The following is a 21,819-nucleotide window of genomic DNA, read 5'->3' on the forward strand; positions in this document are numbered from 1 at the left end:
ACAGCTTAGGAAAAGGGAATGCTGCTGCTCCCCTCAGTAACCCCTGGCTTAGCAGTGGGAAGAGCGGGTGAGTTCCGGGCAGGGAGCAGTGGAGCAGAGCACTGGAGACTAGAGGCAGGATGGAGGTCCTGTTGTGGATGAGCAGGTCACCTTTTGCCTTCGTGACTCTTTTCATACCGGACATGCTCCTGTCAGTTGTGCCAAAGCAGACATGGCCCCCCCACTACCTTGTCCAAATGCAGCAGCAGTGTGAGAGCAGAGCTGCTGAAACGCTGGGGCTGAGGTGACAAAAGCACACAGCTGAAGTAACAGCAACATTTGTTTGCATGTTGGGTCTTGGAATCTTGGTTCCTCAGCTCTTTCAGTTACTTTATGAAGCTGCCTTGCATTTTAACACTTATAGTCACTCTTGGCTCTTTCTCTGCTGCTGTGAGAGCTGCTGTTTCTCACCTCCCTTAGCAAAGGCATCCTCTGACAAATTGGGTCCTGTTCTAAGACTAAGACAAATAGAAGCTATTAGCTGAGCCTAGATAAAGATGGAAACCTATGTAATGGGCCTCCTGCTGAGATATCACAGAGTTATTTTGAGGTGTGTGGTGCTTGCACTGAATGGAAAACAGCAGATCCTAGCTGTGCTTTACCTTCCCAGTGACCACTACCTGCAGTTCAGAGGCGCTGCTCCGCCCCCTCGCTTGGCCTTGGTCCTGGTGTTCCTGCTGGAAGTGCTGCAGAGGACGCAGAGCCCTGAGCTGTGTGACGTGGAGCTGGTGCTGCCAGCTGTGCTGAGGAGCCTGATGCTGGTTAATGAGCCACAAGGTGAGCTGCTTGTCTGCTTCAGTACCTCCGCACACCTGCGAGGGGTTTGCACTGCTGAGCATCTTGCACCATGCAGGACTCTTGAGTGAGGTGACAGAGACACTTTGATCAAGCTCTCCTTCTTCATTGACTGGTCAGGGACTGCTGTCTCCATGAGGCAGAGTTCTGCCTCACTTCACTCTTGTTGACTTCAAGAGACCATAATGTACGTAAAGCTCTGCGTTTAAAGGCTGATGGGGATGAAAAAGCCTTCTGCAGCAATCTGGCACTCACTCTGGGCTGTACGGCCAGTCTAACTGCTCTGACAGCCACTGCTCTTACATCACAGCAAGAGAAACAAGTTTTTTCTCATTTGAAAACTGTAGTCTCCATGAAAGACATTCTCCAGATGGTCAGTTCAAGAGCTCTGTGTGAATCTTGGGATTTCTCTTTTACAGTTAAAAAAATATCTACGGACATCATACAGTGCATGGTTGAAGGCTGCCAAGCAGGGTCAAGAGGAGAATGTACCACCCAGCTGACTTCTGTGTTTAGGTAAGCAGGAAGCCTGCCAGCTGGCAGGGAAGCAGCTGCAAGCCAAGTGGCAGCAAACATGGGTTTGAACATAAGCAACTATCCCCAGTGTGCTGCAGTGCCACTTGGTTATGGGGTCTGGAAAACGCTGCCTTTGGCACTGATTTTGAGACACAGCTGGGCCAGAAGGCCAGGGCAGAGATTAAGATCCCAGTTTGTGCTGGACTGGGTGCTGGTTTGACAGGTGTGTAATGGAGGTGTGGGCAAAGCTGAGTGGAGCTGGTTGGCGTGAGGTGCTGAGAGGTGTGTGCCCAGCTGGAAGTGTCTGGAGATCAGATCCTCAGGCAACAACCTTAGCTTTTGTTTGCCCCCCAGTCTGACATTGTGACAAATCAGTACCATTGGTAGAATGTCAATTCCATACCTTGCTAAGTCAATCCTGTTCCTCACAAGGATGCAGTAGAAGAGCTGCACGGCCTGAGACCTGCAGACATTGTGCACAGCTAAGCACTGGTGCTGTCCTGGGTCATGTCCAGATGAAAGCTCTAAGATGAGAGACTCAGATGGGTTCTTGGTGGGCATGCCAGGCCCTCTGCACATGGTACATCCCTTTTCTGGGATGTTTCATCCCTGGGGTGTTACTTTGATTCCGAGTTGTGATCTTTAAAGGACTCAAACCCTCAGGAAGACAGTTGGGTGCCTTGCTTAGGGTCCAGTGGAGCTTTATAGGAAATGCCAACAACTTTTGCGGGCTGGTTAGAATTTAATCAGCAGGCTCATGTTGTGCAACCAGCTGCATTGCAGTGTGCCCTGGAAGCACTGGGGTGAGGCAGGAGGACCTGACACTTGGCTCAGTGTAAAGGTGTGGGGCCCTTAGCACTGGCCTGGCTTCCTGCATTCAGAGGTGTCCATGCAGAGCCCCTCGGTACACCTTACAGCCAGGCTGTTCTGATGGGACCCCTCAGCTGTCTTTGGTGAGCTCTCCGCAGCTGGCCCTGACCTGGCCCATGCCTATGTGCCCCCAGGCAGCTCATCCAGGAGCATATAGCCCTGTCTGCCCCACGGGTGTTCGGCGTGCTGGAGGCAGTGGCGGCGCTGGACCAGCCACTGGTGGCGGGCCTGATCCCCACGGCCACGCAGGCTCTGAAGGACACGGAGCACAAGCAGGGGCTGGGCAAGAACACTGCATACAGGTTTGCTTTGCTTTCATCTTGGGGGCTGGGGCTGAGCAGCAAAGGCTTTGGGAAGAAAGCAGTGCCAGACAGCAGCACCCAGAGCCAACAGGAATGGGATTCCAATGTGCTCCGTCAGAGCTGTCGAGCCAGCCAAGGCTGTGCTGGAGGCAGTCATGGGTGGGTCACTGTGATCAGGGACAAAGGGACTCCACTCACTGCTATCATTCCCTTGCTGTCATCTTCCACCAACCAATATATCTGCTTCTGTCCAAAGGAGCTCAGCCAGGGTCCAGCAGAAGGGCCATCTTGTGCACCATTTGCTTTTGATCTCCTGGTGATGTTTCACATAACCAATTTCCATGTGTTTCATATTGGTAATGAGGCAGAATTCAGTCCATTACCTACGGAGTAAGAAAAAAAAAAAAAGCAGTTCAGTGAAACTCCCTGAAATACATGAATGGGTGGGGAGGAGAGCAGGGAATGGCTGTGTTTTACCATCCCAGTATGGAAAGAGTGGATTTGGGAACAAGGGGCTTCTCCTGCTCTTGAAACTGTAGTAAGGTTACAGTCATTTGTTTTCTCCACAGAGAAGCCTACAAGAGGCTCTTATCTCACCTGGCAGAGGCTGGCCAAAATGAGATACAGAAGCTGGAAGCTGAGACAGGTTAGCAGGGGGCTGGTGATGGCTGCTGCCCTCTGGCACCTCCTGCTCTGTCCATACCACACCACACTCTGCAACTCACCAGCCAAGAGCCTTTCCTCTGCAGAGGCAATACATGATCAGTTTTGGGGGGTTCCCCTCAACGTGTGGATTGATTTTAGTGCTTTCTGTGGTGTTTGAACATTGTGGTGCATCTGAAGAGTAACTCTCCACATCCTGTTGAATGGCAGTTGAGAGGTGCAGCAGCTTCATTACATGTTGGAATGCCTGTGAGCAGGGCTGCACTGCAGCACACATGGCAGGAGTAGAGAGAATTAAATTAGCTTCACGTGGAGTGAGAGCCGACCCTCTTGGCACTGAACTTCTAAAAATCTTTGTAATTCCTAATTTACTATTTTAGAAGGAGGCAGACCTATGCTCTCCAGGTGAGAGCTGGCTGAATGCCATGGCTTCAGCAGGAGCTGTGGCAGTGGGCAGAGTTGTTTAAGAGGGGGCTTGTGTCTGTGCTGCACAAAATGTCTGTGGCTGCCTTATCTTTCCCCTCTACTCAAACATTAAAGCCTTTCAGATGCCACTGTGAAACCTGTTCTGTTTTCATTGTGGGTAAGAAAAGGTAGGGTCAGATTTCTTTTTCTCTTCCTCTTCAAAACTATGTTCTTAAAGTTAACCTGTAACTCCCAGGAATCCCATTTCTGTTCCTTGTGCCACTGTCACTTAGGTGGGGAGCCCGGGCACCAGGGGCTGTCACTTACCTAGGGAACTCGGGCTCAGGTAAATGGTGTGAGAGAGAAGATGAGGACAGACTGCTAAAGAAATGCTTTGGGAGGGATTGATCCCATCTGAGCACAGGCTCTGCCGCTATTCCTGTTTGCCCCTGGGGCTGGACCTTTCAGCTGTTTTGCTATGTCATGGACTGCCTTTTGGGTCCTTCCAGGACAGGTCTAGCTCTGTAATTTTTCTAGGTGGTTTTTTCCTAAAAAAACAGGAAGCTTTTTCAGGAACCTTTCATTAATGCCTTTGCTTTTCACGTTTTTCACTTCCCTCCGTACCCTGTGTTTCTGCAGCTACTTGCTGGGCTTTGGGAGTGGTAAGTTTGCCCTGATGGCAACACTGGTGAGCAAGCTTCTGGCTTCTCCTTGCTCAGACTGCAGCTCTGTGGTAGGAGTGGTGAGGGAAGATGATTGCTTCTGTGCCTAATAGCACTGCAGCAGTGTTCAGAGCAGCTGCTCCTTTGTCACAGTAACTCTTACCAAGTCCAACTTGATAATCTGGCAACCCTGTTGCCGCAGCTCATGAAGGAACCAAAAGCCTCTTTAGGCTGCTTACTAGCACAGAACCTGGAGAGGTTCCTCTTATCATGACTTGTTGAGCTTGCACTGTAGCCTCCTGAAAGATTCTGTAGCTGGGAGGAGTTTTATTCATCAGAGGAGAATTGTGTGCCTGAAGAGCTTTTCTAAAACATGAAAATAAAATCCTCTGCAAGGGAGATGAACAAGAATAGCTTTGACTGCTACCGCAGCAGAGCCAGAACACACACCTGACTGCAGAACCACCTCCTGAGAGTGAAACCTCTGCCTGCTGAAGGCCAGAACAGCTCTACCAAAGCATTCAGTGCTGTGTTTAGCAGGTTGTTTTATCTGATACATTTAATACTGCCTGCGGTGGTTGGGAGCTTCTGAAAAAGCAGCAGGGCTTTAACTCAGCTCCTGGTGCATGGGAAACTAATTTAAACAGTTTGGAATTTGTCATTCTTCTCTGTCAGACAGTTAATGCAAACTGAAATAAAGCATTTTGCATGTGTTCACCCCTGTGCTTTGGTTTAAGTATTTGGTGTGGATTGTTGTAGGTGTGACTGACATTCCTGATAACACTGATGAGATGGAGGCTTGCAGAGAGCTAGTCCAGCCTGGCTTACCAAGTATACACCAAAGTAACAGCCCCAAACCAGACAGGAGGAAAAAAGAAAGTGTCTGAGTCAATACAGAAATAGACTGAAACCCACCATGAAGTAGAAGAAACGGTGTTGTGTCTTATTAGCTGCTGCCTGCAGAAAGGCTGCCCAGACCACTGCCTGTCACTGAAGTTAAACCTTTCTGGGTCACTTTACATGTGAGCAGCTTGGTTTAGAACAGCACTGGGGTGTAGCTGCCTTACAAGGAGCTGCTTAAGCTAAAGGGCAGGAGATGCTAGGTGCTGCCACAGCCAGGAGCAGTTCAGCTGCACACAGAGGCAGAGGCTGCCTCTTCAGTGTGCTTAACAAACCCCTGCCCTTTGCTTTCTGCAGCAGATAGAAGCGGGAGCTGAATAGAAAATGCTTCATTGTTGTATTTTCCCTATTCCAGCACTCAGGACTCCAATCACCTCTGACCCATTGTCATCCCTGTGATATGAAACAGATGTCCAGCACAGCATGATGAACAATGGCAGGAGGGAGAAGCCTGGCTTCTCTTGCCTTCAGTAACCCTGCAATGATAATTGGAGAAAAAGACATCTCCTGCTCAGAATTCACATGCAAGTTCCATCAGTCCCACAAAGCTATCCCATTTGTTACTAAAAGCAGGAACATAGTAATTTAAATTACTCCTTGCTTTCATTTGCAGTGACAAAAACTTGAGGGGGGAAGGCACTTGTTTCAATAAAGGAGCTTCTAGAATAGAAAAATTTATGCCTTTTATGTTGGAACAGAGCAGCAAAGCTATGGGAAAAGTAAGGTGCTGCAGAGCTGTTGGAATTTCACAGAGGAGCTGCCACTAGCAGCCACTACTTAGTCATTAACACAACTTTGATAACTGTCCATCTAAATGCCACCTGTTTCCCTCAGGAACCAGAAAAGCCCTTTCACTGTGCTCTGGTTTTCTTGCATCAGGGCTTGACAATTCTGTACCCCTGGGTATTTTCAGTTCAATCATATTTCACCATTTTTAGCTATTACTTAAAGCTCAGTTCAGTGTCATCAGCCCATCTGTTAGCTATGGTTATAAAATGAGGCTGGAGATTAAAAGCTGCAGTGTCAATATGTCCCAGCACTATGAAGCTTGTTTTTATGATGAATGACTGGGAGATGTCTTTTGTTTCCTCCAGCAGCTTTCCGCTGGCAAACCTTCTGCAGAGGTAATATGAACTGTAAAGGTAGGCACAGAGCAAAGTGTCAGCTGCTGTACTCACATGTGGTGTTTCCTCTGTCTTTGCCAGCCCTGGGAGTGCCCAGCAGAGCAATTCCACATCACAACCACATTCACTGCAGTTTTCAGTCCCTCAACCTGGCTCTGCTGCTCCCTGTGGAACACCACCCAAACAGACATGTTAAAACTGCCAGGCTGCTGAATTCATTGTTCATTTTAGAGTGGGGCAGTCTGACCTGTGTGGGCACCGGGGAAGAAATCAGCACAGCACTCACCAGCATGAGTCGAGGGGACTGCTGAAAGCACTTTTTCTGTGGGAAGCTCTGCAAGGTGGCCTCAGGTGCCTGGCAGGAAGAGTGAAGTTCTCAGGTTTCAGAGCTGGCACTGCCCAGCACAGCCACTCATGACCCTGCTTTGCCTGCTTCCCTTTAAATGGTGTCCTTGAGGGGAAGCCTGCTTTGCAAACCCAAAATGCTGTAAGCCCTTCCTCTGGTCATGGGTGCTAAACTACTTGTAAGTCTTCCTCTCCTACAAACTCCTGGCTGCAGAGGCAGTGCTTTAACCTTGCCCTCTGAATGAATTCTCCCTTCTGGTGCTCAATGAACTGATGCAGCCTCTCCTCATGCTGTTCCACATTCTGCCTCTGCTGTGTCCGCTGCTGGGAGTATTCAATCACCAATTTCTCCGCCACTCTGCAAATGAGGTACTCAATGTCTGTGCACATCTAGGGGAGGGTAACTGAGAACTTCACAGGAAGGAATCAGAGAAGTTGGTGCACCCCTGGGAGCCAGCTGCGTTCCCTGAGAGCTGCCCAGTCCAGGTGCAGAAGCACTGGGATTAGATACCAGTGCACAGGGCCTGACTTGGACCCTGCTAGGGCCTGAATGTCTCTAGGGTGTGAAGTGCTCAGTAGAGACCAAAGGGGTTGTTGGTGCAACAGCTTCTGGGAATTCTGTCCTTTCTGGATCAAAAGCACAGAGCAGCTGCTGGCTGCTACTGGTTCTTTATAGTAAGAACTCATACAGACCTTAGGACTCAAAGGAGCTCCATAAAGAATGAGCTATTCCCTATGCGAATGGCCAAAGAAAGGAGACCACAGGACAGTTCTGCCACACAGTTCTCAGGACCTCATGGCCCAAAAACCTGGTTGCAGACCTCAGTCAGTAGCTTTAATCTGTAAATCCACAGAATTTAAGGCACAGAACTGCACAGGCTTCCAAAGTGACAGGAACTGCTGCTGTATCCCTCACTAGAAAGGACAACTCTGTCCCAGCAGCACTAGGGAGTTCTCTGGCAATAAATAACTGGGGGTTGCTCACCTGGCCAGGATGGTGTGGCATGTTTGACTTCAGGTGTGCAAAGCCACCCCCATCTGTCCTGTAGGGTCCTGCAATGAAAACAAGAAGACTCGGAAAGTGTGGCACAGAAACCTGGGGGCTAAGAGTTCATCATGAAAGACTTTTTTGTAATTAGTGGAGCCTGCTGAGGAAGAGCCAGAGCAGAATCCTAATGTGGCACCCTTAGCTAAGTGATGCAGTGGCACAGATGTTTGAACTGCTGCTCCCCAGTGCAGACAATGGGTGGTACCAACCAGAACCTCTGAAAAGCAGCACAAACACCATCAAAGACCTTCAGCCCTGCAGCCACTGGGAACTTGCTGCCCTGCATAAGGAACCTGCCCCATCCACCTCTGCAGGCCAGGCCTCTGGCACAGCTCCTGCTGCCATTCCACATTCAGATCCCTTCATCCCTCCCAGAAGGAGCCATTCAGAAATCATCTCAGCTGCAGCTAGGGTAAGCTGTGAGGGCCAGGAAGAAAAGCCTCCAAACTATGCTGAGATGTACAAACTGTACCTGGCACCCTGGTCCTGACACCCCTTGAGCTTACCCAGGCTGAGAGCTGGATCTTGCCTTCCCCTGCAGAAGGGTCCCTGCTCCACCCACAAAGCACAGCTCACTCACCTGCTGACAGTCAGGGTGAAGCTCAGAGCTCGCAGCATCTGGTTACTTCAGCCACCCTGCTCTGGAAAAGGAGACCTGAGACACTGGCGTCCCTGCAGGTCACAGGTGAGCAGAGCTGGAACACTCACAGAGGTCAGCCAGCCAGGACCACAGGCAGATGGTTAGGGTGTAGCCAGCCTGCAAGGAGAGCTGGCCCTTGCATGCCAACCTCCAGGAGAGTAAAGCAATTAAAACAACAAATAAACCCTGAAGTACAGCCTACAGACTCTGTGCAGTTAGAGCAAAGAACTGCCTGGATGTAGGCTGGCAGTGGGAGCAGAGGTGAGCTGCTGGTAGTACCCAGGCTGGCTGCCAGCTGCAGCTCTGCAGCATGCAGCGACAGCTCAGCAAATACCCAGAGCCCTGCTGGCCTGAGAGTCACTGGCAGAGGAAGGTGATGCTCTGTGAGTGCAGTGGCCAGTTGGAGCCTGGAACAGAGCCCACCTCCCTGTGCCACTGACCCCCAGACCCTGGGAGCTAGAAGGAATCTTCAGCCCGGGACCGCTGCTCACTGGACAGCCAGGCCTGGTCCCGTCCCATGGCTGCGGCAGCACCATCGGGGTGTCAACAAGTCTGCTTGGCTCAGCAGCAGGGAGCAGGTCAGGAGGGAAGGCAGAGAAGTGCATGGCACCCACAAGCCATAAATAAACATTTAATGACATGTTTGGTTCGTATATACAAACATAGTACACATGGAGACACAGCACAGAGGTGAGGCAGGGGTGGCAGCAGCTGAGCAAGGCCAAAAGAGACCAGGTAGGGGAGTTTGTGCCAGGGAGCATGCCTGGAGCAGGGCATGGAGACCCTGAATGAGCTGAGGGTAAAGAAATAAATATTGACACTGTTCCACACCTGGTTAGCCTCTGGAGACCCGAGAGTTCTGGGACCGTATGTAGGACAGAATGAGATTGTTCACTGAGAACTGTGACCCCTTGCAGAGTAGGCATTAAAAGTATTAAGCAAATGACATACTTTAATTATGGTCCTCTCCACCAGTAAGTGACTGCAGCTGGCAGGAGGAATCGATCATGTGATGAAGGTAACTTTTGATAGTGGTCCTTGCTAAATGACATAACAAGCAATGGTCTGGAGATGATCAAACACATTCAGTCTGGGCTTCGGTTTAACCATGCGGCTTCAGTGTCTTCATCCTTCTCTCTGTTCCTTGGACACTACAGGGCTTGCTTGGGTTTAATTTTGTTTTCATCCTCTTTGGAGAATTTGGAGTGTATGAAGCATTATTAACTGAGAAACTGTAAACAACGGAGGTTGGAAGCAGAAGTCAGCACATTTGTTATTCTTTGTGCCACTGGTATGGAGTAAGTTGTATAATTACCACAGCATTGACTCATTTCTGTCAGCAGAGCTTTCTGCCAGCTCTGAAAGTGCCTTGGTGAAACCCAGCGTGCAGGCTCCAGAGAGCAGCAGTCCAGGAGAGGCTGAGAGTGTTCACAATGTCTTGGGAAGCTGCATAAGGACATGGAGTAGAGGCAGGTAGTAAGTGGTCCCCAGCAGAAGTGCCACAATGCTCTCATGTGTCTGCATCTGAGGCAGAGGGGAGGAACTGCAGACAGCTTTTGTAGCTTCCCTCCTGTCTGTTGTGATCCAACCTTAAAACAGCTGTGGCCTGATGTGGCCTGATTCTTCCCCCTGATCCACAGAATCCCTTCTGGACAGAGCCTGAATTGCCCCTGTCGGTGCTGCCGTGGGGCACACTCCCTGGCTCACAGCGCCCCCAGCCGGTGGTGAGGCACTTGCAGGGTCTGCAGGTCGGGGCAGCTGAAGTGAGGGGCTGGGAGGAAGCAGGCAGCGATGCCGTTGGAGGCGAAGGGGAGTGCGGGACCATAGAAGACCTCTTCCTTCCCCTCCTTGCTAACATCCAGCACCTGCAGAGCAGAGCATACCAAGCGTTTCAGGGGGCACAGCAGCAAGCTGGAACACACCACACATGCTCCTGATCCCAAGAGACAGACAGCTTCAGACCCTTTGTAGATTACATCCCTGTGTCTTGTGATCTACTGCTGTCCTCACCAACAAAATCTTGGGCTAGCTCAGGCTCTCGGTAACACACTCTGTGCCATGGGGTCCTGCTTCCTGGCAGCAGAAGGTACAGCAGTGCAGGCAGGGGATGGGGCACAGAAGTGCTGCTGTGAGCAAGAGTGAATCAAAGGACTCTCAGAGGCTGTGACAGGTTGCCCAGGGAGGTGGCTGAATCCCCATCCCTGGAGGTGTTTCCAAGAGGCAGAGATGTGATGCTGAGGGCCATGGCTTAGCCCCAGCCTTGGCAGAGGTAGAGAATGGTTGGACTGGATGCTCTGAAAGGGCTTTCCTACCTATATGAGTCTGTGGTTTGCCAGCCTGGTGGTACAGAGTGAGCAGGGGAGCTCTGGAAGCTGGAAAGGCCAAAGCAATGAATGCCTTGAAAATGAAGATAGATGTCAAAAGGGGATTTTTTTCCTTCCAAAAGGAGAGAGCATGCTTTGGTTTGCTGAATTTGGAGCTAAAAGGGCTTGTTTTGCTGGTTACAGCCAGGCACACTGCCAGCAGCTGGGAAGGGACAGCACACTCAGCTCTGCCAAGGCACTCATTACCCTTCTCATCCCTTTAATGCAGGGACCGTCTCAGGAAGGCTGCCAGGAAGGCTGGGGATGTGGCTTCTCTGGGAATGTTTTTAACATCCACAGCACTTCCCCTCTGTGTCTGTGCAAGTTCAGTGGCTGCACAGGAAACACCCTTCATCTTTCCACTTCACATGCATTTTCCTGTTAGAGCAGCCTCTCTGCAAGACAGGAAACACCGTTGGGAAGGACTGAGAGAGCCCTCATCACTCACCTGGATGCAGGCCAGAGGTTCATTGGTCCAAATGGAATAGCCCCCAACTAAATATATCCTGCTGTTGTGGACAGCAACACCAGACTCGTTCTGACCTGGAGCAGAGAGGGAACAGAAACTGATGTGGGGGTACAATTAACCCTCCTAATACTGGGTGCTGGGGCTCTGTTGTAGGATGCAAATGCACCTGGCAGCAACTGGACTGTTTCAGGACTGACACCTGCCTGAGCCAAGCTGAAGCACAAGGGCTGCTTTTCACTCTCAGCAGGAGCCCTGTGTGTTGTGGGACAGAGATGCCCCAGGTGAGCAATCAGCTGAGGCTGTGAGGGGCCCATCTGCTGTCTCCCCAATGGCACAGGCTTTTGTACACCTCTCCCTCAGAGGTGATAGGCAAGCTCCCCAGTGGAGGGGGATCACACATGTATCCAGAAGGACATGTGAGCCAAGAAGGCTGAATGCCCCTCACATTCTTCCCACAGCTGCTCACCTCCCTGTTCCTCCAGGTACAACGAAGGTAAAAATTGCAGAAGCTACTATGCAAGATCATCCCCATAGTAATGGCCTCCTGGACAAGTTCAGAACTTTTGAAGGGTAAACACAGCCTTGAAAAGCCTGCAGCACAGAGTGCAACAGGCACATCTGCCACAAAGAAAGACTTGGGAGGCTTTGTAAGGTGCAGGTTGTGGCAACAGCCCAGTAGGCTGTACCTGAGCAGAGGCTGCTGTCCCACACACGGTGCAGGGTCAGCTCCAGAGCCAGGAAGCCTGCAGGGTCAGTGCTCCTGCAGGAGTGTCCCCGTGGTGTGCAGCACTCACCTGTCAGAATGCTGAATCTGCAGCGTGTCCACTGGTCAGTGTCAATGCTGTAGGCATCGATGTGCCGGACCAGGACCCGGTCATTGTTGTAGTCCAGGTCGTTCCCACCCAGCACATAGAGCTTCCTCTGCACAGCAGCCATGGAGTGGTAAACTCTCCTCTGCAGCATGGGGCTGCGGCTTAGCCACTTGTTCTGGGCAGGGAGAGGACTTGTCTCAGTGCTGCTCAAAGGCATACTGAGGCCAGCAGTGTGCTCTCCTGCCCTGGGCCAGAAACCACAGTAATGCACACTGGTGGTGTCCAGCTGTTCAGCGTGCCCCTGGGGTACAGCACTGCCTAGCCCAGACACATGGCTTCACCTTTAAATTCATTCATTTAGTAGCATTCTTTGCTTTGTATTTTTTCTGTTTAGCTCATCGGGTCTCAAAGTTTTTTGCTTCATTACAATCCAGCAGCAAATCCTCCTTAAGCAGGACTATCAGATGTCTCCTTTGCATACACTGCTAAAAGTGTGGGTACCAACTAGCTCTGTTAGGAGAGAAGAGACTCTTCTACCTTTCATTAATCAGAAGCTTATTTAATTTTATCCTTGGGGAATGAAGCAACAGGGAGAAACAATTTCCTAAAAAACCTTCTCACATGACTGGTGTGTCTGGTTTGATGCTAGCCCTTTATTTTTGGGCACAGGAACTCCCTTGTGCATGTTTTCCTCCCTGGATAGCATTATTCAAGAATGCTTCCTGTGCAGGGACCGGCAAGAGGACCCCGAAGAGGAGGGGTTAAAGCACACCATTTAAACCTGGAAAGCAACTGCTCCTGCCAAGGTCACCAGGTCAAACAACCTGTCACCAGAGGAGATGCACATTTGAGTGGAGGAACCTGCAGGGCAGTGCTGTGTGTTGCACTCACTCCAGTGCACTCCAGCACTGCCTGTCAGCCTGCCATGGCACAGCCATGGCCCCCAGGGTGTGCTGGCTGAGCACCAGGCACCAACACTGCCATGAGCAGTGCACTGTCCTCACAGCCACAGACACCATCTGCAGTCCCTCCCCTGCCTGAAGCCCTACAGCACTCCCCTCCCCAGCCTGCTGCAGGTGGCACTGCCAGGTGAGCACAGAGCAGGGCAGGTGGGCAGGGGTCAGCTCTAAGCTCAGGGGGTGCATGCTGATGAGCAGGGGGCTCCAGGCCACCCTGTGCCCGCTGCAGGCAGTCGTGTGCAGGCTGGCAGATGGCAGCCATTACCGGCCTGCCGCAGGGGCCCTGTGCAGGCAGCGAGTGATGGAGCCATTGAGATTCCGAGCGAGAGCCGAGCAGATGTGCTGCTTCCCAGCACCCCCAAACAATCTGCCAGCGGAATTGCTAAGTGCAGCCTGTGTGTACAAACAGCGGCACAGCCCCTTTGGGAGCCCAGCACAGCTCCCAGCACAGCTACACAGGAGACAGCCTCCAAGCACATCCCCCCGTAAGGAGTTAAGTTTGTCTTCCTCTACTTGCCTTCCCAAAGTGTTTCACACCACTGTCCTGGAGAGATCCCTGCCTCAACTGGGTGCTGATGCTGAGGCTCACTGTGCCTCCTCACTGTGAACAGGACTCAGCCAAAACAGCACATCCTCATGTCTGCCTTCACATCACTGTCTCTGAAGGGTTCCCTGCTTATTTACAAGACCACAAACTCTGTGATGCTGGGACTCACTATGACAAGGTTTCATAGACCTTCTCCTGGACAGGACTCTCAAAAGATGACTGACACAGCAGTTTCCCAAGGTGTTTTCACAACATTACCACAAGCTGCGTGCTAACAGCAGCTGACAACCAGACAAGGCCACAAGTCCTGCTCTCAGGAGTGTTACTGTGAGAGCAAAGCTGGCCCAGGTACCCGCCCGTGGGAGCGGTGCTGACATCAGCCAAGCTGCTCAGCTGAGTGGACAGTGTGACTGCCTATGGGACTGGAAAAGGTATAAAGCTTCACAGGCAGCAGGAAGAGGTTGAAGCTTCCCCACCCATCAAGACCTTCAGGATCAGCAAGACATCACCTGGATCCACAGTGGTAATTATCTTTTGCTTTGCTATGCCTTGCATATTTCTTCCTTCTTTTCTGTATTTCTAACCTTTCCCAGGTGCTTTTCCCAAACCAACTACTGGCTTCCTTCTTGGTTCCATTCGGGGGATCCATAAAAACACCATCCCTTCCACAAAGGCAGATTGAGACAGCCCCTCACAAGCAAAGTAAGGATGATGCCTGTAATTAGTGCTTGGATTTGGGACAGGATCAGCACCTGCAGCAGCAGTGCACAACAGTGCACCTCAAAGGAAGAGGCAGGCGTGTAACTGCTGGCTGCCTGCTCCAGGACACACACAGGCTGTGTTTTAACAAGTCAGTGAGAGCTACAGAAGCAGCTCCCAGCACAATCTGATTTCAAACACAGCAATCAACGTCCCTATCCTACAATCAGAGCAGTCAATATCCTGCCACATGGCTGTAAATCAGACTATGCAACTCTGATTACAGGCTTAGGACTTTAATTCCTTATACAAGCAAGAGGGCATACCCATGCCCTAACCTTCTGAAATGGTGACCAAACCATGCTAACCTAATCAAAACACATACATAATGCATGAAATAATCCCTAAAAGGTATTTTAGGTGCTTGGGTAATGAAACGATAGGCACCCTTGCAGTCAGCAGCAGAAGTCACAGCCAGGTAGCATGGTTCTGAAAGCAAGCAGGAAGCAAAATGCTCCCATATGCAATTCAAAGCAGGAATGCCAGTGACGAGGAGCAGCTTTGTGACACTGACTCTGAGCATACCTTGCCCAGGGCTGCTGGATTAAAAACAAATGAGCAAGCAAAACAAATACTGGTAAGGGGATCTGAGGCACATTTCTGTGTTTAATCTAAGATGTCTCTAACACCTATGGGCTTAAAAAACATCATAAAGAGACAAGGTGGAAATCCACACATGGGTGCAAAGGAAGTTAAAACACAACCCATTCCACTGGTCAGCATTTTCAGCCTTAGAAAGTCTTCCTACGTACTTGCTGAGACCTCTTTGAAGCAGAACATGAAAAAGCAACATCCAACACAGACACTCACCTGCTTAGGATCATAGACCATGAGCCTGTTTTGATACTGTGCAGTATTTGTGACTCCTCCTGCGAAAGAGTTCATACAGGTTACATTTGTTCATATAAGCAAACCCAGGACCAAGTTCAGGTACAGCAAAATAACCAATTCTAGGGTTCATTTGCTGACAATAATTACTTTGCAAACCACCACTTGTGCCTCCATTCCACTGCACTTCTTCATCTGGTTGCAAGGTAATAAGCAGCACACTTGTCAAACATAGAAACACAGCATAGCAACACCCCATACACACTTCTTTTGCAAAGCCAGTTCTGTGGTCTAGGGGAGATGGAAATGCATCTGCCTGGGAATGCCTGTGCACTCAGCCAGCAGCATGAAGATAAAGCCCATCTCTGCCCATGCAGTGTGCAGTGGGATAGGGTTTGAAGGAGCAGGAAATGTGCTGGCAGCAGGGGGAAGGAAGAGGATGCAGAGGAGTTGTGCTAAGCAGGAGTGTGGTGTGGGACACTGCTGCCAGATGGAAAGCAGAGTGAAAACATGGACAGCTGTGCTCACCTACATAGGAAACCTGCATTAGAGAACATCTGGCTTAGCTGCAGGCTTCAGCTGGGAGTTCCTCCATAGGGAGCCCTGTCCTGAGGTCCCTATTCACAGAGCAGCTCAGAAACGCTGCTGTGGCATTTCCAAGCAGTTTCCATCACACCATGGCATACTGCCCATCACAGCACCCAGAAGTACTCACTCAAGAACAGGCACCGGAATGCCGTGACTGTCCCATGGCTAACACCACGCTCTGTTATTTATCTCCTCACTCTCCTGCAGCCTTCACAGTGCCAGTGGCCTTCAGTCACATGCACAAAATCTTTCCTAGTGTCTGTTCTGGAATTTGATTTCCCTCTACATCATTGTTTTCACTCCTAGCACAATGCTTAAGAGTGAGATGTCCGATTGGGATATTGAAAACTAAAAATCATACTTCTTTGGGTGATTACCTCCAGAATGGCAACCTACAAGTGATGCATCAGAAACACAACGCTGGGTCACATATTTCCATTCAGAAAAGCCACCTCGGGGGGGAAAGATGTGGAGGAAGAGGAGACAGAAAGGGGTCGCTTCCTCATAAAATAATGAAGTCATCAAGCAAGCAGAACCATTTGCCTCTCTCCACAAAGAGCCTCTCATACCAAGTACACAGCTTACATCCTTTCCCCTGCAACACTGTTCATCTGTGGTGTGCTATCATTACATTTCCTTCACATTCCCCTCTTCACTTTTAGATTAATCTGCCAAAATGAGATGCTAAGGATTTGCATACAGATTTGACTACACAAAAATAGATCTGGAATTAATAACAGTCTCTATATGTTTTAATTTCTTCTAGACTGGAGTACCCTTGCCTCCAGCAGTATTCTTGGCTTTGAAAGTCATCAAGCTGATTTGTCTGCTCTTAGGTTATAATGCCACATGCTGCTACACTGTCCCCTGCAATCAAAGTGCTCTCAGAGACAGACTCCATGCCTTACCCTAACAAGTATATTTTATAGATTGGCAGTTTTGATCTCCCTTCCCCAGGGGGATAATCTGCATCTTAACAGGTTCTATAGATACATCTGTTATTAAATATGCCATCTTATATCTGCATCAATTTTCTAACTCAAGTTCCTCCTAACTTTGAAGTGTTATAGCAAAAGTTTAAAAATGTCTGCCAAGATTCAAATGTAACAAGGCTGCAATGTCCTCTTGAACTGTTGGTGGTGGTGTTTTTTTTCAACAAAAATACTGTAGGCAGCTGGGAAGGGGCAAGAGAAGAGCAACATATCTCTTACAAAATAGGAAATGAAAAGTTGAAATGGTACTAAAAATACTACATACTGGCTCAGAAAAAAAAAGAATGAGGCAATTCTGAGCTAATTTCTTCAACTCCTCTGCAGTGATTTCTGTAAGGAAGGGAGAGAAAAGGCAGGGAGGCACTGACCCTTGGAGAGAAGCATTTAAACAACACAAAGCATGCTCTGAATTTGATATCAAGCAGTAGCAGCTGATGTGGTGGCAGCCCATCAGCTAAAGCCAGAGACAAGCAGGTCTGGCTGGGTGACAGGGCACAGGGGGGTTGTGAGCAGTGGGCTGCCTGCTCTGGTGCCAGCAGCTTGCTTTGGGGACTGCAGTTTGTGGGAGCCAAGGAGCAACCTCATTTCCAGTCCTGTCTCCTTTGCTCTTGCAGGCAGGAAAAGCCACTGCAGGATGTGCAGCCTGGGTTTCAAGCTCACTCAACAGTGTCCCTGCAGACAAGAGGGGCACAAGCACTGCTTGGTTTGGTTTGAGTTTTCTGGGGAGTTGTGGGGTTGCCTCCATATCATCATCAGAGAGAAAGAAACCCTGCTCCACACACAAACTAGGAGTGGGAGACTGAGGCAACTTTCACACACTTGTGTGTGAAGCTCCAAGTGATAGCAGTGGCACTGTGCAGCTTGCTTCACTCACACACTGTACATTCCAGTTTATTCCAGATCTAGTTATCATAAAAGATAGCGAGGAAAAAACGTCTAACCCTCAGAGCAAACACCATTCTGATAACAAGGAAATACTTTTAACCCCAAACCTCTTGCAGCTCAGAATAATTCTCCAAGATTTGCCACCTCCATCTTTCCTTGGTCAAAAGCTCTACCATGAGGGCACAAGTAAGAACAATTTTTAAAAGTCTTAAATTTTGAAGAACAAGCTGCTAAGCATGAAGCAAGTGTGTGGGGCTGGCTGGCTTCCCCCCACCCCCAAGCTGAGTTCCCACCTGCACGTTCAGATGTGGTTTCAGCCAGCAGGCTTAAGGTCAGGCAGCCTGGAGCACACAACAGCAAACACTTTGCTTCAGAGATTTCCATGAGAGGTGGAGGGGGAGCCTCCTCATCCCCAGCTGCAGGCTCAGGAACAGCCCAGAGCTGAACTGCCTGGCAGAGGCTCTCCCTGCTCCCTTCTGTCCCCAGGGACACTGCACCCACAGGGAGAGGAGGGCAATGGGGAGGGGAAAGCAGGGCTCCAGACCTGCATCTGCACCACCCAGGATGCTGGAAATGGGCACAGGTCAAGTCCTCCCTCATGGAAAATATTTCCCTGGTTTTAAAGGGAATAATTGTTGCCAGTGCTGAACTCCAAAGGGTTTGGTGCATTTTGTTTCTCTTTCAAAGACTTCACTTTTTGAGCACGTGCATGCAATTTGTGAAATGGGTCGTGGTGTCAGATGTTAACTGGGGCTCAGAGATTCATCTTCCTATAAAATTTCAAAACCATCTGCCTGATGCTGTACTGTCAAGACACAAAACTTACTCTAATGAATTCTCCTCTACTTTTTAAAATCGTAAAATAAAATGTAGGCTGTAAAATAAATAAATGATGACACATAGAAACATGTTCCACAGTTCAAGGAGCTCAGAAAACTTGAGAGTTGAACCCACCCGTTTTGACCAGGAGGTCTGATTAGTTCCCGAGTGCAGAAGCCTCCACTCCAAGCCTCCTGGGAGGTCAAAAACCCCAAAGGGGTAGTAGAAGTCTGGAAATCCCTCTGTCACTTGAAACACCAACCACCCATCTCCTGCCACCAATGTGGGCTTAACTCACTGTTTTGTTTAGCACACTTCCTTGCCATGACTTGATATTCTGTGATTTTTGATTCCTTCTCCTACTTGTCCCAAAGGGCAGCAAAATAAAACTGAAAATTAATCCCAATAACAACAAAAATCCCTTGAGTCAGCTTTTGATAAGCAAAGCCTTCAGAAGGCAGGAGGCTGCAGCAGACGCACTGATGCCTTGGCTACAGCACAAGGCACTGGTCTGTGTGCAGGCTCTCTCCACAAACACATCATCCCTCACTGCAGGCTGGGCACATTGTCTGAGAGTGGAACACTGACTGAGAGCTCCTGCTGGTCAGCCCTATGGCCAGAACAAGCAGCAGGGACGCATCTCTACCTCAGACTCAATTCATTATCGCTTTAGGCCACATCAAAACAGGTTCTCTCCTGCATTCCTGATGACTCCCATGCTAACAGCTTGCCTTTGGTGATGAGCAGTAGGGTTTTCAGCAGTGACTGCTGTTATTTTTGGAACAATAAAACATCTCGCTGTACTATTCCCCTGCCCCTGAACAGACACAGCCATCCAGCTACAGCCTAGCCCTAAGCCATTAATTAGTAATAGAAAGCTGCAGTGATTACATCTCCATTTACTTCTATTTTTTAAATAACTCTTCAACACACAGAAACCAGTTTCAATCTCAGCACACAATTCAGATCAGTGCTCTGCTGAAGTACTGCACACTGTGCTGCACTTAGACTCTGCAGTGACCTGTCAGAATCCAGCAACTCAAAACCGCTAAGCCTGTGCTCAAAACCCACACACAAAACAACCAAGGAGTCCTCTCTGGCTTATTCTGCTGCCAAAACCTTGCCCCTTGCTATGGCTTCACAACAGAAGTCACGTTGGCAGCATTTTCAAACACAAATGGAAAAATACTCATGAAATAATTGCTGCTGTTTTGCCCAGATTTAGTGTCCATCCAAGAGGCTTCCACTTGCCCCCTGCCCTGCCTCTCTAGCTGTGCCAGAGCACAACCTGGACTTGCCATCACACTGCACCAGACAGCAATGCAGTGTCTAAGCACATAGGCAGGCAGCTCACTTCTGTAACCAGGCACCCTAATTAATCCTCAACATCATCTGCCCTTTCTCAGCCTATCTGGAAAGACTGAAAGTAATTTTTAACTAGTCCTGCATTGACTTAAAAAATCTCTATCAAATACTCCTTGGGGTTGGGGTTATTTAACAGGAAAAAAAAAATAAATTAAGGAGAAAAAAAATGTAAATGGATTTTTTTCCCCAGGTACTAGAGCAAGGGCCAGACTCTGCTGGGTGCTTCTAGTGTTTGTTAAATGATTTTATACAAACATATCTCACATGGCTTCCTAGAATGCCCCAGGTTTCATAAATACTGAAAAGGTAAACCACAAGGGAAGTCAAGTAAAAAGTCAGGACACAGCAGCAGCAGCCATGCGTGTGACTGGCAGGGTCACAGGCACCCAGCCCTGCACTGATGGAAGAGGGCATGCAGCGAGCAGCTCTGGGCACACCTGGCCAGCCCCCCAGAGGAGAAGCCCCTCTCTGTACCCCAGCTGGGGCTCCAGGCCAAGAAGATTCATGGCTTTCACTAGAGGCAGTGCTTGGTGGAAGGTTTGCTACCTGACACCCAGAGAAGCCCATCCAGCACGTATCCCGCGTGGCACGAGAGCGAGCGGTCGAAGGGCTGCACAAAGCTCCACTTGTTCTTCCTGGGGCAGTAGCGCTCCACGGTGGGCAGCACCTGGCGCAGCTCATTCCTGCCCCCCACTGCGTAGAGGAAGTCACCCAGGGCGCCCAGCACAAAGTGCTCACGGCAGTTCTTCATGGGCGCGATATCTGCCCATCGGTTGTGCCGGGGGTCGTAGCGGCAGGCAGTGCGCACAGCGCAGCTGCGCCTGCTGCACTGCTCTGCCTCGCCGCCTGCCACAAAGAGGAAGTGCCCCATGATGGCCACGCAGTGGTGGCTCCTGGCCACAGGCATGGGTGCCATCTCGCTCCAGTTGGCAACGCCGGCCACATGTGCGTTTTCCTGGTCCGCAGGGTTAAAGTAGCGCAGCTCCCTCACCTTGCAGACCTCCTGCTTCTTTCCACCGACGATGTACAGAGTGTCCGACTGGGAGCGCAGCCTCGTCCTCCTGCTCTGCCAGAGCGGCTGCGCGAAGGTGCTCTGGTGGTAGGCCAGGGCCTCTCTGACGAGTGCCATGGCAGCCTCGCTGGCTTGGACAAGAGGGTGAGTGAGAGCCACAGCATGCAGCGTGTCGGCATCCATGAGGCCAAAGCGGATGTCCTGGAGCAGCTCCTCCAGGTACTGGTAGCAGCAGTTGTGCTCCAGCCACCTCACAGCCAGCTGGAGTGGGGGGAAGGAAGGGAAAACAAGACACCAGTTATTTGTGTCAATGCTGCTCAAACTGACCTTGGGCAAACACCTTGCATCCAAGAGCAGCTGCTCACCCCAGTGTTGACACCCACCGGGACAGAGAGCATCACAAGGTGAGGCAGTGTAAAAGGAGCCTGCTCAAGCTCTGCTTCCCTGAAGGGAGGAACACTGCTTCAAAACAGCTGCTAGAAACTTAGCTTCCAGGGCAGATATTTGTATGCACACTCACAGGCTACAGGACCATCTCCTAAAGCCGTGACATGAGGCTATGAAAGAGGTCCTGCGGTTTCAGGGAGCCTCAGACTTCGTCTGCTCTGCAGCAGACAACCATTTGTATGGTTACAGTGCTCCCTGACACAACACGGTGTCCCACGCTATGGAGGCAGGGAATAAAATCCAGCTATCTGTGTGACTGAAATGCTGCTCCAGTCACAGGTGCTCTGGCAGCTACTGGAAGGCTGGAGAAGCTCAGCAGACAGACAGTGACATTCCCAAACATATCTTTTGCTTGTAGAAGGGACAGCCACTGGTGGGCTGTGATGCAGCTCTCCTCTCCTCCAGTACAAAGGGAGCAAATGTCATGAACGTATGGCAGAAACACAAACTTCCATGCTTGGGGAAATCAGCAAACATCTACTTACCAATGCAAATTCTACCACCTTGACTCAGTGCTTGTTTAATCCAGACTCAGAAACCCATTGCCTCCACAGAGCCTCCAAAATTCACCTCACCTGTCACTAATTACAGAGCCTGTGCTGAGCCTCTCTGGCAGCAGTCGTCAGCGATGCCAACCAGCACTGGCGAAAGAAACTCCCACTGGT

The 21,819-nt window shown here is 50.1% G+C and overlaps 2 protein-coding genes across 8 annotated transcripts in view; one reads left to right on the forward strand and one right to left on the reverse strand.

Annotated features, from left to right (window-relative positions):
* MMS22L (MMS22 like, DNA repair protein) overlaps nucleotides 1–3,173 on the forward strand; it is a 40,767-nt gene extending 37,594 nt beyond the window's left edge. Inside the window, exons 21-24 of the mRNA XM_054393040.1 lie at nucleotides 650–816; nucleotides 1,254–1,350; nucleotides 2,355–2,522; nucleotides 3,092–3,173. Of these exons, the coding sequence (XP_054249015.1) occupies nucleotides 650–816; nucleotides 1,254–1,350; nucleotides 2,355–2,522; nucleotides 3,092–3,173 (514 nt within the window). The remainder of the gene's footprint in view (nucleotides 1–649; nucleotides 817–1,253; nucleotides 1,351–2,354; nucleotides 2,523–3,091) is intronic.
* Nucleotides 3,174–10,012: 6,839 nt separating this feature from the next.
* Nucleotides 10,013–21,819, reverse strand: part of KLHL32 (kelch like family member 32) — a 54,090-nt gene continuing 42,283 nt past the window's right edge. For 5 of the 7 annotated variants that reach the window (XM_054393062.1, XM_054393061.1, XM_054393060.1 and 2 more), the window contains 5 exons: nucleotides 20,242–20,968; nucleotides 15,029–15,087; nucleotides 11,936–12,128; nucleotides 11,121–11,215; nucleotides 10,013–10,174 (listed from right to left, as the gene is read on the reverse strand). In XM_054393062.1, coding sequence (XP_054249037.1) covers nucleotides 10,013–10,174; nucleotides 11,121–11,215; nucleotides 11,936–12,128; nucleotides 15,029–15,087; nucleotides 20,242–20,968 — 1,236 coding nt within the window. The remainder of the gene's footprint in view (nucleotides 10,175–11,120; nucleotides 11,216–11,935; nucleotides 12,129–15,028; nucleotides 15,088–20,241; nucleotides 20,969–21,819) is intronic. The other 2 variants (XM_054393065.1, XM_054393064.1) reach the window with 1 other exon arrangement.

This window comes from Indicator indicator, chromosome 27 (genome assembly GCF_027791375.1).
Source record: "Indicator indicator isolate 239-I01 chromosome 27, UM_Iind_1.1, whole genome shotgun sequence".
Classification (NCBI taxonomy): domain Eukaryota; kingdom Metazoa; phylum Chordata; class Aves; order Piciformes; family Indicatoridae; genus Indicator; species Indicator indicator.